At 30.3% G+C, this 20,002-nt stretch overlaps 1 protein-coding gene across 1 annotated transcript in view; it reads left to right on the top strand.

Annotated features, from left to right (window-relative positions):
- LOTGIDRAFT_111687 (hypothetical protein) overlaps nucleotides 1–19,982 on the top strand; it is a gene marked incomplete at both ends in the record, with an annotated part of 50,837 nt that extends 30,855 nt beyond the window's left edge. Inside the window, 18 exons of the mRNA XM_009049787.1 lie at nucleotides 1,259–1,410; nucleotides 1,677–1,847; nucleotides 2,288–2,379; nucleotides 2,610–2,720; nucleotides 3,003–3,108; nucleotides 3,259–3,411; nucleotides 3,712–3,867; nucleotides 4,152–4,264; nucleotides 4,761–4,919; nucleotides 5,138–5,214; nucleotides 5,924–5,966; nucleotides 15,356–15,433; nucleotides 16,172–16,319; nucleotides 17,941–18,165; nucleotides 18,429–18,630; nucleotides 18,869–18,967; nucleotides 19,280–19,410; nucleotides 19,731–19,982. Coding sequence (XP_009048035.1) covers nucleotides 1,259–1,410; nucleotides 1,677–1,847; nucleotides 2,288–2,379; nucleotides 2,610–2,720; nucleotides 3,003–3,108; nucleotides 3,259–3,411; nucleotides 3,712–3,867; nucleotides 4,152–4,264; nucleotides 4,761–4,919; nucleotides 5,138–5,214; nucleotides 5,924–5,966; nucleotides 15,356–15,433; nucleotides 16,172–16,319; nucleotides 17,941–18,165; nucleotides 18,429–18,630; nucleotides 18,869–18,967; nucleotides 19,280–19,410; nucleotides 19,731–19,982 — 2,468 coding nt within the window. The remainder of the gene's footprint in view (nucleotides 1–1,258; nucleotides 1,411–1,676; nucleotides 1,848–2,287; nucleotides 2,380–2,609; nucleotides 2,721–3,002; nucleotides 3,109–3,258; nucleotides 3,412–3,711; nucleotides 3,868–4,151; nucleotides 4,265–4,760; nucleotides 4,920–5,137; nucleotides 5,215–5,923; nucleotides 5,967–15,355; nucleotides 15,434–16,171; nucleotides 16,320–17,940; nucleotides 18,166–18,428; nucleotides 18,631–18,868; nucleotides 18,968–19,279; nucleotides 19,411–19,730) is intronic.
- Between the last annotated feature and the right edge of the window lie 20 nt (nucleotides 19,983–20,002).

The raw sequence follows: 20,002 nt of genomic DNA, 5'->3' as shown, positions 1-20,002 counted from the left end.
AATTGTAGCTGTAGAGGTAGAAACTAATGATTATTATTATACTCATCACTCAAATGATACTTTATTTACTAATATGATATCTGATGAATATCACCAAATCTGTACTTTACTGATATGATATCTGATTATTATCACCAAAACTGTACTTTACTGATTTGATATCTGATGAATATCCCAAAAACTGTACCTTACTGATATGATATCTGATTATTATCACCAAAACTGTACTTTACTGATTGATATCTGATCATTATCCCCAAAACTATACTTTACTGATTGATATCTGATGAATATCCCCAAAACTGTACTTTACTGATACGATATCTGATTAATATCCCCAAAACTGTACTTTACTGATTGATAGCTGATGAATATCCCCAAAACTGTACTTTACTGATATGATATCTGATTAATGTCACCAAAATTGTACTTTACTGATGTGATATCTGTCCTATGTCATCATAACTATATTTTACTAATATGACAACTGTCCTTTATCTTAATAACTGTCCTTTACTGATTTGTTCCTATATCAACAGAATTGTCCTTTACTAATCATCAAAACTCTACTTTATTGATATGGTATCTGTCCTTAATCATCATAACTCTACTTTATTGATATGGTATCTGTCCTTTATCATCATAACTATACTTTATTGATATGGCATCTGTCCTCTAACAACACTATACTTTATTGATATGGTATCTGTCTTTTATCATCATAACTCTACTTTATTGATATGGTATCTGTCCTCTAACATCATAACTATACTTTATTGATATGGTATCTGTCCTTTAACATCATAACTATACTTTATTGATATGGTATCTGTCTTTTATCATCATAACTATACTTTATTGATATGGTATCTGTCCTTTATCATCATAACTATACTTTATTGATATGGTATCTGTCCTTTATCATCATAACTATACTTTATTGATATGACATCTGTCCTCTAACAACACTATACTTTATTGATATGATATCTGTCCTCTAACATCATAACTATACTTTATTGATATGGTATCTGTCCTCTGACATCACTATACTTTATTGATATGGCATCTGTCCTTTATCATCATAACTATTTATTACTAATTTGATACTTATCATCATAAAAGTCTGATACTGATATGAATTTTGTAAAAAAAAAGTGATTTATTTTTCTTATTTATCATGAAAGGCAAATACAAAGCACCTACCAGGCATCCATTTTATTTTTCCTTCCAAAACTTGTTTATTTCTACATTTCAGGTTTAAGATTCTTGAGAGCTTTACGTTTAATGTCCTTCCCGGACATTTTAACTTATCTAAATATTTTAAAAACCTCCACAATGATACGACTGACACAAGTTGTGGCCTATTTTATCAGCTTATGGTTAGCAGCAGCAGGTTTTGTTCATTTGGTAAGTCATTCTATATTTTTATCCAAGTGTTTTTAAATTCATTTTATTCCTGTATATCTACTTGCTGTGTTATCTGACATATTAGAAATTCACACTCCAGGAGTAAGGGCATCCTTCTGCATGCCTAGCACCAGAATCTGGTTTAGCACTGTTTGATACAAAGCAATTTCCTGTTTTAAACTGAATCTGCCCTGGTGTGTAGTCTGATCCTGAATTAACTTGCCATTCCAATATTGATGATGAAAAATTAATTAATTCCTTTACAGGTTGAAAATTCTGGAGATTTTTTCTTTGATTTTTCTAATCCACATAAATTGACCTATTGGGAGTGTTTATACTTTCTACTAGTTACCATGTCAACTGTGGGATATGGTGATATCAATGTAGAAACAGTTTTAGGAAGAATGTTTATAGTGTTTTTTATATGTATTAGTATCGTAAGTATCATTCTGTCACCATGTTGGACAATTAACCAGTTAGAAACTTTCTGAGACTCTTGTGAATTTCTGTGAATAGTACAAGAAAATCTTTCTCTGAAATGTTCCATGTATCAAAAGCATTCTTAATGCTTATTTAGTTATCTATATCAAGATTATCAATTTATTGGACAGCTTTTTGATAGTCCTTCTCATACAATTTTAGATTTCCCAAAGAAAGAAGAAAGATGAAAGAAACCAGCTGGCATTGTTTTTTGCCAGATTATTCCTTACTCTTGGTCAGCTGAGTTGACTGAAAGATGATTTCTTTAAGGTCACCAGACTTTCAATTTCTCTTGTAATGAACTGATGAGATAAAAACTTCTGTTCCATCTAGTGATCTTGAAAAATTAGCAAAACCTTTTCTGAGTGAGACTCAACCTCAATTTCTTCTACTTTAGGGTTTATTTACCAGCTTTATACCTGAAATAATTGAAATTTTGGGTAGAAGACCAAAATATGGTGGTGCTTTTAAAAAAGAAAGGGGAAAACGGTAAGTTTAAAAAAAAACAATTTTATATACATCAAATATTTGCACCGTCAACATCAGTTGCTTAATGGAACTATATGAACAAGGATATTGAGATATAGTAGCTGAATTAAGACCTACTTTAAGATGTCTTTAAGGAACTGTGGAATACTAAACTTGCCTTATGAGTTTTGAAAATGATTTATTTTCTATCCCTGTTATATTAATGATAAATATTTTCTGCTTTGTTTCAGACATATTGTAGTATGTGGACACATCACATATGAATCAGTCACTAATTTTTTAAAAGATTTTTTACATAAAGACAGAGAAGATGTGGATGTTGAAATTGTTTTTATTCACAAGTAAGATTTACTTTTTCAGATATAGATAACTGTCTATTCCTATCAATCAATATTCTCAAAGAAATGAAAGCTGAGTTCTGTAAAGTTTCATCAGATATAAGTACAAAATACAGCCTAATCTATAACTCTATGAAAATATTTTGTTGGGTTTATTTTAAGATAACTTATTTGGAAAGTAACAACACAGTTAAGCTTTTCGATTTGATATTTAAGGCAAAAAGCAATTCATTCTATACCTTCATACATACCAAAAAAAACTTCCATATATCATTATCTTTCTAGGTCTTTACCAGATTTAGAGTTAGAAGGTTTGTTTAAAAGACATTTCACTCAAGTTGAATTCTTTAAAGGAACTGTGATGGATGCCAATGATTTATTTAGAGTCAAGGTTTGTTTATCTGACTATTACATTTCTCTAATAATTCTCATAGAAAATATCTGGCTGATAAAGATGTTATTTTGATGATTTATTCTTCATGCATTTGATTTGCATTTTATATTTTAAAGCTTGATCTATTTCAATTTGTTTATATCTCAGATAAAATCAGCTGATGCCTGTCTAGTGTTAGCTAATAAATATTGTCAAGATCCTGATCAAGAAGATGCTAGTAATATTATGAGAGTTATTTCTATTAAAAACTATCATTCAGATATTAAAGTTATAGTTCAGTTATTACAATATCACAATAAGGTACTGTATTTTTCTCTGTAAATGATTTATAGGCCTAGTCTTAAAATGCTGTCTGAGAAATATCAAATACACTGTCATCAAATTTTCGTTTTCGTCTCTGCCATAGTAATGTGAATGTAATGTAGATTTTTTTCAACAGCTTCATTTTAATATTCAACTAAGCTTTTTATTTATTATGTATTTATTTTATTGATTGAAAAAAAAAACTATGGGTATACAGATCAAATTATTTCATATGCAATATGGTGAAAAACAGTATTGTGTGTGACACTGTGCAGTAAAATTTTACTTCAATTTCAGGCCTATTTATTGAATATTCCCAGTTGGGATTGGAAAAGAGGCGATGATGCTGTTTGTGTAGCAGAATTAAAACTAGGTTTTATTGCTCAAAGTTGTCTAGCTCCAGGTTTCTCTACCCTGATGGCTAATCTATTTACTATGAGATCATTTAAAACAGTAAGTTTCTGCAGATAAGTAAGTATGTAGGAGAGAAGCTGAAGTGAATGTCTCAAGAAAGCACAGTGACATAAGAAATTGCCTTGCCTTGAAGGAGATTCAAACCCAAGGCACCTAAGCAGACTACAATCTCAACAAACTAACTATGTTATAACACTATAATTTATCACAAGCTGAAAAGGAGAGTATGTGAGCTATTAGCCATTACATGCTGTTTATTAAGTGGCCAATGAAATCAAGTTTTAATGAATGAATGATTTAAATATGACATATTGTTTTTGTAGAATATAGAATTAAATCAATGGCAAGCTGATTATATGAGGGGAACAGCAATGGAAATGTATACAGAATATCTTTCTAGTGCTTTTAATGGTTTAACATTTCCTGAAGCTGCAGAGTAAGTAACTTACATTGAGAAAATGTGGCACAAGTGACAACAACTCTATGGTTAACTTAGGTCAACTCTTTAATTACAGACTTCAGTTCTAGACTATATGCTGTCTAGGTACCGACAATGAGTCGAAATCATCAGTTGTATTTTAAGCATCAGTCGTGTTTGAGGTTTTTTCAACTAGTTCAAAACCGTTGTGCAAGTACCGGTAGTCTTCACGATTTTGCAAAATTTAATTGAAATTGAAATTAGGTTTATTCACTATGAAATACATAAACAATGCAACATCATAAAAATAACTAATATAAATGTAAATCTATTTCGGCACTTTAGAGCTATGATCTTAGACCTGGGATCTTGACCAGTAAACCAGTCACATTGACTCCAGCCCTTTTGTTATTCTGTGACTGACTTTAGGGTCTAATGTTGCCCATTCATTATAAACAATTTTTTGTTAAATATCTTCAGCCATCTTATTGAGCTGTGAATTTTTATATTCCAGGTTATGTTTCTCCAAATTAAAGTTACTATTATTAGCAATAGAAGTACGACAAGAGGAGACAAGGGAGAGCACTCTAGCTATTAATCCTGGACCAAAAGTGAAGATAGAAAATGCTACTCAAGGATTTTTTATAGCTGAATCTGCAGAAGAAGTAAAAAGGTAATTTTTCATTTAGATTATATTGCAAATTTGACATTGTCTTGGATATACAGGAAGACAAGCTTAAAACAAAGAGTTTTCAAAATGGTTGCTCAAAAGCTCAAACTTGTATTAAGATATATTAAGTCAGATTATAATTTGTATGATATGGAAAATGATATGGTGATGCTGCAACACTCTAATAACTGAGCTACAGCCCCTTTTCCTTTCTATTTCAGAGCATTTTATTTTTGTAAAAACTGTCATTCTGGTGTATCTGATGTAAGAGCTATTAAGAAATGTCGGTGTAGGCCATGTAAGTATAACTTGATATCATACTAACAGTTTGAGATAACAGACAGAACTTCTTACATCAGTTATATGATCAGTTTGATAAGTTGACTGATGTAAAAAGCACTTTCTGAAACCAAATTGTAACATGTGGCATGCTAGTTGTTTAAATGTTGATTTAACATTAATGTTATCACAATTAAATAATACGATAGTGCATGGTAATATTGTTTCATAGTATTTTTCTGAAGAGCATAATGAATATTAGATTGTTAGAGGACTTGAATAGTTTCAAGTATATTTTCAAGATTTTAAACTTCATTCACCAGAGATATTCACCAGACAATTTTCCATATCATTATTTTAAAAAAACGCCATCATGATCTTCTTGGACATACTTAAACCTTATACTGAAAGAAAATTGTTTTTAAAGATACAATACCAAGGTTATAATCTAGGGTTAATCTATTAGTATTTATGTTATAATCTTATCTTCTTATTTCATACATAGTGATCATTTATAGTATTTTAGTTTCTAGGTTTATTATTTACTTTCCTTCATTATTAGATCTACATTTGTATGATTTTATTTCAAAATCAAATGAATGAAGTTGTTTATAATCAATCAACCACAATCAAATGACTAAATGGTTGAATGCATGAGGATCAAATAAGGCCTGCATGTGTGTCTAGAATATTTTCTTTATATTACCACCATTTTGTTATTTAATCAGTGACGCTTTTCAAGAAAGGAGCAGCAGCAGTTTTAGGTATGGTGTGAAAATCACCCTTTCTTTCTGCATTTCAATCTACCTTTTTAATGAATGGTGTATTTTTGCATTTTTTGGTGTCTCAAATTACAGCAATTATGTGGGTGATTTGAATCTGAGCTTGTACATTATATTCATAATCATCTTCAGTATTGAATGATAAACATAATATTATTATGTTATAATGATATGAGTTTAAGTTACCCTTTAGTAGTTTGCTGCATTGAATAGTCAGTTCCAAAATATAGTTTCAAGTGGAATGCTTCAAAGCAATGTCACATAACATTCATTTATATGTCAGCACAGCTGTTTGTTGTGTACATTCTTAAAACTAAACTTAAGAACTAATTTCACAGAATACTCAAAGTGTTTTTGCTTTGATGAAATATTTAGTATGAATTATATGTTTGTATAAACTTGTATATCTATTATTCAATTTCTCAGGTTTAAATTAACCTATGATACTTCCTCTTTAATTTATTACTCTGTAAAACTTGATATATGCCCTCATAAGCAAGCACCATTCTACTATCCCCCTCTTATTGATATGGATTGTTGAAAATTCATTTGTTTGCATTCAGGAAGTGTTTTAACTTGTGTTTGATTTAATAGATAATGAAATGTTTATTAGTAATTGTTTATTTGTACAATATATTCTATGCTTTAGATAGATCTGTACTATCTGAAGGAAATATTTACTCTATTAGATGGCACAATACATATAGCATCACTAGGTTTATACTGCTCTTTTATTTTTAATAAAAGGTCACCTATTTCTGCAGAAATAGGATGTTATCTTATATTTGAAAACAGAACTGATATGACTGTATTTTGATGTCATTTCTGATTTGAAATGTTTCATTAACTTTTATTTGAATAATTTATTTATTTTATGATAAAAATTGACCATTATAATCTTAGGAACTACCCTGTTTATATATATATATATTCAAGACTTGTTTAATCTGATTTTATTTTTGTTTTCTATCAAGTATCACAACTAGATAAAGCTAGAAAGTGTAAGTAAAGTGTACCATGTGATAAAGTACTGCGATTTTTTCTTCACAATCATTAAGTAGAATGTAAAACTCATTTCACTTTTATAATACTCCTTGTTCGTTGATGTCCTTTAAGAATTGCACTATTTCATCACTTGATTATAATCAATCTCTCTTGTATACCAGTATCTAAAAATGATGTTTGCTTAGAGATTTACTGAAACAACTGAAGTGTGAATCTTCATTTTAATCCTAATACATTTGTATAGCTTAATAATATCCAATGATTAGTCAAACTTTAGAAGATTGTAATACTGAAAGTTTTTGTTATTATAGTTACTCTGTAAAATAACTTAAATTTCATTGTCACTATTTACATAAACATAACTAGTGTTCTCTTCAAAATTTTCCATTGAAATTTATTATAGATACAAAACCTATTAATGCTTTTTAGATGCACTACAAAATTATGAACAAATAACCTCAGCATTTAATAAACATCCCAAGGATACGAAAATAAACCCCAGTAACACATCAATTTACACATACGAGTGTTTGTGTTGAAAGCAATGAAAGTGTGTTTTATAGACCTGAAGATCCAGACAAACAATATATCACTCATGTTTCACCTTGCTTTCCGTCTTGCATTTAATTTACTATCAGATTTACAAATTCTTTTTCTATCAAGTTTTCCTTAATATTACTCTGATTTATTTGATTGTATGAAAGTTCTTCCTTTGTTAAACATCAATAACTGCTCTGAATTGTATTTATTCTGCAAGAAAGTGTACATGTGGGAATGAAATAAGAACCAAAGCTGGAGCAGTTCAGTTTCTGCAATTGCTTAATGGTATTCCAATTATATTCTGATTGCTCCAACATTTTATTATTTATGATTTAAGATGTAATGGCAAACCCAGTCACTGCCTCTCTTAGTTAATCACCAAGGTAATGAAGTGCCATAATATCAAGCTAGAAAATTGATTATGTATTATGATATAAACAGCATGTAGAAAATAATGCTCATTTTATTTTTTTTGTTTAGCATTGAGTCATTCAACAAGTAGTGTAGGCTTTATGGATGATGATGATTATGATATTGGTAATTTTAATATCAACATTTTTTATCACTAACATTTTTTTCATATCACAAATAGTGCAATGGATGTGCTTTTTCATCTTTATTTTTCTATCCTAAAGCATGTTTTAACCATATTTTTAAAATATTTAAGACAAATAAAATCTTGTTTTGTTTCCATAGTAACCAAATCAATATATACAGTGAATATTGAATTTAACAGCAAACATTTTATGTAAATATCTGAAATGATTATACTATATGGATTTTAACTTCCAAATGCATGTTCACAAAAGTCTAAGGAAATATTGATATACAGAAAAGGATATGACATTGAATTTCACAATAATTTTATTTATATCTGTACCTGAAATAAACAGGGAGTTCAGATGTCTAACAACTAGAGTATTTGATATTTACCTTACATATTCATTTCTGCAACTGAAAATATCAAACTCAAAATTGCAGGTGTCTACTTTGAAATCATAATTTGCAAATGAACATTCCCTTGAAATAAACAAATTTATATAAAAATATTTAATTAGAAAAAGAAAATCTACAAATATGCTTCTGAGAACAATCTACTAAATTTGGCATCCAGTGAAAAAATATTAATTTCACAGTTAATTTTAATTGACCAAAATATAATAATTCTCCATGATATAATATTCCTTTCCGTTCTGAATATTAACTGAATTGATTTTGTAATATTTTTTATCATAATAATCAATCAAATAGTCTTTGAAAATAAAAGATCACATTGAACTAAAATGGGGTTACAGTTGATTCTTCCTCTAAACCAGTTTCCGATGATAATTGAGACGGTTACGATTTGTTCCAAATGTTATCCTCCATATCATCAGAATGTTTCTAAAATATAGTTTTCAGAGTTTTAAGTTAAAGGGGATAAAGTTTTTACTCTTATGTAACACATTTCTTTTTATATAAGGCACTGGGTTGATATTTGTCTCTTTAGAATTTTTCATTTATTTTTGTTAATCCAAAAAATGTCATGGCTGTGAAATGTAAGGAACATTTCTAAATTATTTTCAACATTTTTATTTCTGTATGGAATAAGTGCAGTCAGTACTATTATGTATCTATCAAGATGTCCTTAAAACAGACAGAATCTGAAAGCAACTAGATGTTTATTGACTGCCAGCAACTGCTAGCATTTGAGAGAGTCTGATCATTTGATGGTGAAGTCAATATGAGGACACTGAAGAAAAATTTGTCATCGGGTCTCCAAGTTGGCTTTGGATCTGGTTGACAACCTGTTAAGTCAGAATCCGTGTCCATCCTTAGGAACACAGTTAGCAGTCAGTTTTGATGCCCATTTTTGTTGACGACAGAGCGAAAGTGATTATGAAACTTCTACTAAATCTACACATAAATTATATCTGTTATATATGAGCCGAATCAAGCTTGAGTTAGATATTTTACATTAGCCTCAGCGTTATTATTTGTAGAGAATTTGTTTGATTTCAAAATTCATAAACTCTTCTCATTTCAGTTGGTGGTAATAAAGAAAAGATAAAATCAAAAATGGTTACGCAACCAACTCCTTCTACAATGTAAGTTTTTCCTATTTGGTTATACGTACTTTTCATTACAAAAAAAACTAGAACCGTTATAACGGTACCGAAGCAGTGCGCATCCAACCTGATACATCGATAAAACGTTGCATTTTAAAGTCACAACGGGATTTCTTACCGGAAAGAAATGCATGTAAACGTTCAATAGTAGAAAAAATCGTTTAAACCGTTTACCGTTCGGTAGTGAAAAGACGCATGAATTTGATACCATTCGGTACTAAAAGGTGTTAACATTCGGTAGTAAAAAGTCGAATTTTCAATTAGCTGTAAAGTTAAAAGTTCAATTCGCACAACAAAAATGAAAATATTTTTGGAAAGGTACAATAATTTGTGTTTCGGCCAAGAGGTCAACAGAGGTCAAATAAAAGAGAATATAAGCCTTAAAAGTGTTGAAAATTGCTGTTTTGGGACGTTTGTAAAAGCAAAAATATATGTCGGACATCAAAGATAAAAGTATGAATGGATATCGTAGATCAATAACCTTTGACCTTCTAAAGACCAAGATTATGCATGTAAATGGTCAAAATATCAAAATTTTATAAATTGTAAATCCTATTCCCTTTTTTAAAGTAAAAGGCCTAAACAAAATGTAATTCTATCAGATATTGTCCCAAATAGTGCTTTAATTTTATGTAAAATTTCGATGATGAAAAATACAAACTTTTCGAGTTATCAATTTGAATTATTTATGGTAAAGGTAAAAGTAACCCAGATTTACCACGCCCACTTCAAAAATTTTGTGTTGTCTGTAATAATGTGTACAATGTCAAATAATGTTCAAAATTTCAAGTGTTTACAGTCATTAGATCATGAGATATTCGTAGTTAAAAGTTTTTTTAAGGCAACGGTGACTGTCGGTGGATTATAGAAACCGTTAAAATTACGCAAAGTTACTATAGAAGTCAATAAAGAAGAAATAAAATTTTCAAATTCAATTTTAATCAAAATACCAAGTGTTATATATCATTTGAAAGAATAGATTCTGTGTAATAAGGACAAAAGATAAATTTTCGCTTATGTAAATTAGGTCACGTGATAGACCTTTTTTTTAAGGTAAAAATCGTGATTTTCAATTGGCTGTAGAACCGGAAGTTAACGGAGCACGACAAAAGTGAAAATATTATCGGATATATCTCGTAATGGGCAACAACCTTTGTTCAGGTCAAAAGGTCAACAAAGGTTAAATAAAAGTAATATGAGCCTTTGAAGTTTCGAAAATTGCTGTTGTCGGACGTCTGTAAAACCGGAAGTATATGTTGCACATCAAAAATCAAAGTAAGAATGGTCATCTTAGATCAATGACCTTTGACCATGCAAAGGTCAAGGTCATTTACGTTAAAGTTCAAAAATAAAAATGTTTAAAATTGTTAAACCTGTTCCCTTTTTTAAAGTAAAGAATGCAAACAACTGTAATCTTATCATAAATTGTCCTAAGCAGTGATCTACTTTCATGCAAAATTTCTAGGATGACAATTGCAAACTTTGCGAGTTATGACAAATTGCAAATATTTCAGGTAAAGGTAAATGCCCACCGGATGTGCCACGCCCACTTCAAAAATTTTAATTTGTCTGTGATGATGTGTACATTGTTAAATAATGTTCAAAATTTCAAGTCTTTACAATCATTAGATTATGAGATATTCGTAGTTAACCTTTTTTTAGGGCAACGGTGACTGTCGGTAAATTATAGACACTGTGATTTTACGCACAGTTACTATAGAAGTCAGTACAAAATTTTCGATTTTTAAAACGGGCAATTTTGATCAAAATATCAAGTGTGATATATCACCAAAAAGGAGATTTTATGCACTCAAAGAATATATAAGAATTTTTGTCGTATGTTAATTAGGTCACGTGACAGAGCTCTTCAAAGTTAAAAATCGTGATTTTCCAATGCACAACAAAAGTGAGGATATCAACGGATATATCTCGTAAGGGGCAACAACTTTTGTTCAGGTCACAAGGTCACCAAAGGTCAAAATCGCTAGATATGAGCCTTAATATTTTTGACTATTACTGAAAACATAAAACCAAAAATAAAAAAAATACAAATCCAAAATTCAAAAATCGGCTTCCTAAGTTTTGTTAGCAATCGATTGCAGATTCTTTAGACACCAAAATCATACAAATCAAATTTACCCCTGAAGCTTAATATCTATTTTTACAAAAAATTGGTCACATCAAGATGGCGTCTAACACGTTACTTCCGGTTCAAATTTTTTCATTCCAAAATTGTTATAGGGACAATTTTAACTAATTTCAAAAAGAATTTTTCAAATACCTACAAAATTCCTGAAGTTGAAATTTCAAGTTTAGAGGCGAATGACGTCAAAACCGAAATTTTGAAATTAGATTTTTGTCAAGAATCAAAATGCTTATCTACTATTAAATTTTTAGACCGATTGAAATAAAATTGTAGAAGTTGAAAAAAAACGCTAAAATTAAAACAAAAAAAGTCAGCGACAAAAGTCAAAATCTGAAATTTTATAAAGTGCTATCTTTTAGTCCTTTGTTTAAAGTAATGAACAAAACAAAAGTTACGGTCAAAATAGATGCAGAATTAGAGCAGTAATTCGAAATACGTAATGAATGGTTAACGTCATACGTCATTTCCGGTTGGAAGAAAATGCGTCATTTTACATTTAAACAGTAGCGACACGCAAAGTATAAGAAATAATAGTGTCAGACAATGTGGGACATATGCAGTTTTGGCCGGGGAGCGTGACCAGAAGTAGACAAAAAAAAAAAAAAAAAAAAAAAAAAAAAATAGTCATTTGCAAAACAATGCAGTGCGTTCGAAGAAATGCTCTTTCACATTCTGACAAACTTTACAGATATTGGTTAGGTTAGATTTGGTAATAGATTAGAGTGTGATATGAAAATTTAATAAACTTTTTGCCTAACTACAAAGGTGGCTGGCTTCACCTTGAATATACTGTGCTGCTTAGTGGCTGAGCATATCATGCTATATTAGTTTAGTTGATATTTGATGAGTGTGACTTAGTTATTATAATTGATCAAAGATATTAATGCTCATTTGGGACATCAAAATTTTTTTGGAGATATTATCATCCAAATTTCAACTATATGGATGAAATGGTCTGATAATTTGCTTGCTGATATGAACTAATTGTAGCTATCCGTACCACTCTTCACAATTACCGTTAATGAAAGTCTGGAAGTGACAACAATCTTAACTTTCAAGTCTAAGGAACCTTTCTTCAAAATGTGTATCAGCCAATAGAGAAAGATTTTAGACAACTGTATCCTTCGTACTGTTGTTCTTCGTTAAACTATAATGTTTATATATTGGATAGTTCTGAGTGATATCTTTGATTGACTATAGATTACTAGATTAATGTATTAATGAATTGCCAAATTATCCCATAAAATTGAGTACATAGTAAAAACACCAAGCTTTGTTAGCTTCAGATTGGCTTTAACCCTCCCTGTGTGAACTATATGTCTTGTTTAATAAAATTGATTTTAGTTCCTGTTATGCCATAGCAGATGAAAATACTGAATTAAAGATGTTTCCAAAGAAAAGTTCCAAAGTTCGACGGAAAAAGAATAGAATTCGTAGACTATCAATGTAACATATTACAAAGTTTCATACCCCATAGCATGGACCAACCTTGTTTCAAATATTCAAAAATTTAATGTTATATATCTTCTATCTGGCATTTCTCTAGTTTGAAACATTTTAACCCTTAGAATTAACTCATTCAGAGGTAATATTTATAAATGAGTGTTTCCTGCTAAACGAGACATTCTACCCAATAAAACTCACATGTTATTAGAATAAATAGACCTATTTATTTGTATAAGAGTTAAGAACTCATTCTTTTGTTCCACTTCCAAATTGAAACTTAAAACAATTTAGCATATTACCTCCTGTTATTGTGATTGTTTTATTGGAACTCTTCCATTTTGAAGTTAAAGAGATTAATACTTTTAGTATCAATTTTGAAATTTACTCTAGTAGAAATTTATTATCTTTCTACTTCAGAAGTAGGCTACACATTTCATGTTTTTTAAAACGGTGCAGCCAGTTAATTTGGTCATTAGCTCAAAAGTTAGTGCAGAATAATGATGTAAAGAACATTTAATGCTTAGCTTTGAAAGCTTAGGGATGACTTTGAAATGTAGTATTTTCATACTGCCCATTTTCTAAGGAATGTGAAAAATACATCTGCCGGAAATTGAACATATTGTGTTCTATTGTTTGAAGGAAAACTATAGATTTACTAATAGAAAATGTTATGTTTATTATTTTACTACTGTTCTTTATGTTTGTCTAACAATAACTGATGGAATACATGCTGCTACCTTCCTGCCTCCTACCATTATAGAAGATAATAAACAATACTGATACTCAGTTTAACTTAAAGAAACCTTACCAGAAGGTTATTTAAATTATTCATGTGTCAGAATCTGTAGGCTTTACTCAATATAGAGCTTGGACCTAAAAAAAACAGCAACAGCCACTGAGGATCAGTTTTTCTTTTGCCATTAATATCAGTAGAAGTAGGCTTATTTTATTTCATGAACTTAAATATGGATAGAATCCTTTTTTCAAAATGTTTTCACCATTGGCTTTTTAACATCCACAACAACTAAAAGGTATCCAAATATACTTTGTAAATTGGTGCACTTAAAGTCATTATAATCCAGTAAGTATAATTGAGTTTTGGTAGTAAGATGTCATCTGGGTTAATATATGTTAAAAATGATAATAGATCTTCAAGAAACACAAATTAGAGACTAATAACATAAAACTCAGTTCAGATAAGAAATATCTTCTTTTTTGATTGTATTTTTAAATATAAAAAGATAAGATACAAAAGTTTTTGGAAGACAGAAGTTAATTGAAATTGCTGACATAGTAACTACTTTCCCACATATTTAAAATTCCATTTCTTTTGAATTAGCATCAAGATTGTTTAAACTGTATACAGCTGTTATTTATATAGATTCTTATAAATAAGAGGATGCTGAATTTCAAAGAATCAAAATAAAATTGCATTTATTTATTTGCACTACAGAAAGAACACATAAATTCTAATGTCCACATTTTGAATTTTGTTTCTCTTGCTGGTAAAGCTCAATTTAGCTATCCTTGATATAATGGAAAGCTGACATTGTTGTGATACAATTCAATAAAAATATATAGACTGTTGTAACTTTCAGTTCAGTATTCTCTTCAGTCGTGACCTCCTTATTCAGATTTCTATTCTGAAAAATGCAAAAATTTTACAAAGTCATGTGTAGTCCCTTTAACAAGCTCTGTAGATTGTTGACATCACAATATGATCAACATTTCATAAATCCTTGCAGTTAGTGTTTTTAGGGGCCTTTGATTTGTGGCTATATACTTAATCTGTTTTCCAAACACTTGTGGGTTAATAATAAATCACTCATTTATTATATCAAATTTCCATTTTCAATAGATATTCCTTTACATCACTACCTTTATTAGAAATGAGAGAGACATCATTATCCAGGTATTGTCATTTAGATAGGTCACAGGTCATTGGTGATGGCTTTTTCTTCACAATGGATATTATTGACTTTTATTAATGGCTCTTTTTAGCTGGGTCCCAAACAGTAGTATCTTATCATGCATGATGACGGGTTTCAGGGTGGATAATCTTTAAGAAGTAAAATAACTTTGAAATCATGATACATGAAGCAAATTATTGAAGAATTTAATTTAAATCTGCAGGCGGTGGCCAGGTCCTATTGAACAACATGACATTGACAAGGGAGATAATATAAATACTGAAGACATGGTTGATGAAGAGTAAGAATTTGTGCTTTCTCTTAGAGCACATTCTGCTTTGATATCCTGCTCAAAACTTCCTTTTAACTGAAAAAAAAACCCCCAAATCTTTGTCACTCTTTTCCTTTTGCTATCTCTCTGATATTTGATAAAGCCTAAACTTTTCTGAAATAAAAGCTAACTAAAGCACTTATTGGTTTCATTATCTTCACAAATTTTGTCCTGTAGAAAAATCATGATTGAAAGCCAAGAATTTTATATTTTGCAATCTTTTTTTTTCTCTTTACCAATTGATACACATCTAGATTGTTTGCTGTTCGGTTTGATTTTAATACTATAGATGTTTGCATCTTTTTCATTCTGATATTTTATTTATTTTCAAGATTCCCTCCAGTTTTTTCTACTTCACTAACAACATTTCTGATTGCAGATTCCTTGTAATCATTCAAGGTTCTTGTTTTGTGCCAGTGCCTGTGAATTTGCATTACACCATAATACATTATTCCAAAGATCATTCATTTATTCAAAGATTTGATATAGAACATATAAATATATTGGTAAAGCAGGATCTATAGTGGGTTGGAATTTGAACTTGTGGAAATTTATCAGTTTGAAATTTTTAATTAGAGAGTATTCCATAGCCTAACAAGCATTATTTTATATATATTTATTGTGTCTGAACAAGTGAAATATATCTTACTTTACTTTAGTATAGCTTTTCATTAATACGGTGTTGAACAATAATGTTTTAATTTACAGGCCACAAACAGCAAGTCAAACAGAACTACCATTATTATCACCAACACCATTATTACAATCAGAAGATTTAGAAGAAGATCAGAAACGATTTGATTCTACTGGAATGTTCCATTGGTGTCCTGATAGAAATCTAGAGAGTGTAGTTATGGTGGGTTGTGTTTTGCTGTTTACAGAATGCTCAGCAAAACATCTTGTCACATTTGTTCACAAGATTTGTTAAATTTTCTTTCAATATTTTATGCTGAAGAATTATATGTTCGGTAGTAATTGGAATTTTATACCTATAATCATTCAACTTCAGCATTACCAATTTTTTTAGCAGCCATTTTTATTAGTTTAATTCTGCTCCTAACAGAAAACAGGAAACAAAATACTTTCAACAAGAAAATTAGCACCAATCAGTTTTCACTTTTCAATTTTCTGTGGAATTAAGCTTTTTATACGCCCACATGAAATGGGGGGAGTATATTGCCGTCACCTCTTTCCGTCGGTCCGTCTGTCCGTCCACAATTGCTCGTAAACACTCTTCAAGGCACAATTCTTGACTTATTTCGACGAAACTTGGTATGGTTGTTTGTGATCACCCAAGGATGAACCCTATTGAAAATCAGACGAATCGAAAAATATTTACTATGAGTTATTGCCCTTGTTCTTGAAACGCTCGTAAACACTCTAGAAGGTGCAATTCATGACGGATTTTGATGAAACTTGGTATGAGTGTTCGTTATCACCCAAGGATAAACCCTATCGAAAATCAGAAAAATTGAAAAATATAAGTATGAGTTATTACCCTTGTTCTTGAAAACACGTTCAATTTTGTAAACACTCTAGAAGGCACAATTCTTGGTGGATTTTGACGAAATTTGGTTTGTAATCACCCAAGGATAAACCCTATCGAAAATCAGAAAAATTGAAAAATATTTAGTATCAGTTATTGCCCTTGTTCTTGATAATGCGTTCAATTTTTAGTTCGTAAACACTCTAGAAGGCATAATTCTTGACGGATTTTGTTGGTTATCACCCATGGATAAACCGTATTGAGAAACAGAAAAATTGAAAAATATTTAGTAGGAGTTATTGCCCATATTCTGGAAAATGCGTTCAAATTTTAGCTTGTAAACACCATAGAAGGGACAATTCTTGACGGATTTTAACGAAATTTGGCTTGAGTGTTGGTAATCACCAAAGGATGAACCCTATTGAAAATCAGAAGAATCAAAAAATATTGAGTATGAGTTATTGCCCTTATTCTTGAAAACGCATTTTTAGCTTGTAAACACTTTAGATGGCACAATTCTTGACGGATTTTAACAAAATTTGGCTTGAGTGTTTGTTATCACCCATGGATAAAGCCAATTGAAAATGAGAAAAATCGAAAAAATATTTAGTATGATGTATTGCCCTTGATCTTGAAAACGCGTTCAATTTGTAGCTCATAAAAATTCTAGAAGGCAAGATTCTTGCCGAATTTTGACAAAACTTGGTTTTATTATTCATTACAGCGCTGAAGATTGAATATTAGTCTTCTTGAGTTTTCACAAGCTAAAGATTGAACACGTTTTCAAGAACAAGGACAATAACTCATACTCAATATTATTCAGTATCGCCCTGAAGAGTTCAAAAGAAGTGTATGACTGAATGTTGAATATTTCATACTGGTGATTGTTACTGTACTGCTAAATATTTATGTTCAAAATCAAAGCTGCCAGTGGGCGTATATTACCTTGCCTGGCAAGCTATCTTAAATGGTTCCTTTTTTAATTTTTCAGGACCGTAACAAGGCAGCTATGTCTGGTCTCCACAATCATATTATTGTTTGTTTATTTGCTGATGCTGGCTCCCCATTAATTGGGTTACGAAATCTTGTCATGCCATTACGAGCTAGTAACTTTCATTTTGATGAATTAAAACATGTATTTATAGTCGGCCATCTTGAATATATAAAACGAGAATGGAAAACTTTACAGAATTTTCCTAAATTATCAATATTGCCAGTAAGTAAATTTTAATACATGTGATAGATTTAAATTGTAATCCTACAGAGAGAACTCTACAGGTTATGTTGATATATAAGATATTTGAAATTAGTAGAAATTTGCTTTTGATTGAATTTTCAAGTTTTGTCCATTTGGTGATCCAAAATGGTTGAATGATATGTTTAGATATCCTATATTGAGTTTATTTGTGTTTTTTCTCTGTCCATTTTGCATCTACAATCTCATTATTCACTTTAATTCATGTTATTTGTATTTTCTAGGGTTCTCCATTAAACAGAGCGAACCTACGAGCTGTCAATGTTAACCTATGTGATATGTGTGTAATAGTATCAGCTAAAGATAAGAATATGGATGACCCTAACCTTGTAGATAAAGAAGCTATTTTATGTTCATTGAATATAAAAGCGATGAATTTTGATGACTCTATTGGTTTAATACAGGCTTCAGCACCAACTAATGCAGGTATAAGATAACTATGTTTTATTGTGGCAGGTCATAACACGAGGTGGACTCACAGGCACTTTATTGAATTAGAAGTGTGTTTGTCATTTGTCAACAAGGTGTTCTAGGAATCTGTGAGGTACAGACAGTAAAAAGGTAGTTGAATTGAATGTGGAAGTTAAATTCTGTATTCTGAAGATGATAGCAGAATGTTTGTTTTGAAAAGCTCTATCTATCTCAACATATTTATTTTTTTCAGCATTTTTACCGGCAGGGTTTTCACCACTAGGTAGTCCAGCTAGTTCTTCAAGACGAGGCTCAATATGTGGTTCTAATGTACCTCTTATTACAGAACTTGGTGAGTCAATCAATTAATATAATTAATTATAATTTGACAGGCAACAAAAGTTAAATAAAATCTTCCAATCATACATGTATAGTTTCCTATTGATAGGAAGTATGTATGGGTGGAGGAGTTAAAAAAGAAAATTAAGGAACATCAAATGACTATCCAGCATGGTAGCCTACAATTCATTGATAATTTTGATCTATCACCATTAACAATGTCTATTTATCTATTTAAGCTAAATAAATAAGATAAATGCTACAGAGATAAAATATCTTCAAATTGCCATTCTTAGATTATTTCTGTATTGATTTTTACTTTCAGCCAATGATTCTAATGTACAGTTTTTAGATCAAGATGATGATGATGATCCTGATACAGAACTCTATATGACTCAACCATTTGCTTGTGGTACAGCATTCGCTGTTAGCGTGTTAGATTCTTTAATGAGTACTGTAAGTTTCAAATATATAACTCATATTTTATTTTCTTAAATAGCTTATAATATATTTCAGATCAAATTTGACATGAAAATATCCATGTACAGGCAACCCATGGTGTATGAAACCATTGAACCTTCCAGTCCTTAATTCATATGTTCAGCAAATTGATACCAATTCCAAAATTATCTTCAATGGATGCATTTAAAAATAACAATATTTATGTCAACTGGTTCACTAATCTGTAACAGATTTCATTCATTGAGTCTGAATTTTTCAAAACAGCATCTTTTTTAGTATACTGAAAATAACATTTGATTGATATTTCTTTTCAGAGTTATTTCAACGATAATGCTCTAACCCTTATAAGAACATTAATAACAGGGGGAGCAACTCCTGAATTAGAACAGATATTAGCAGAAGGGGCTGGAATGAGAGGTGGATATTGTACTCCTGCTGTTTTAGCTAATAGAGATAGATGTCGTGTTGCTCAAATCTCTTTATTTGAAGGACCGTTATCACAATTTGGTGTAAGTATAATTATATTAATCTTTCAAAGGCATATAAGAAGCACAGGTTATAGATAAATAAGACAATTTTATGGATA

This window comes from Lottia gigantea (assembly GCF_000327385.1).
Source record: "Lottia gigantea unplaced genomic scaffold LOTGIsca_14, whole genome shotgun sequence".
Lineage (NCBI taxonomy): Eukaryota > Metazoa > Mollusca > Gastropoda > Lottiidae > Lottia > Lottia gigantea.
Note: the sequence above shows the minus strand (reverse complement) of the source record. Positions and strands in the feature narration are given on the sequence as shown.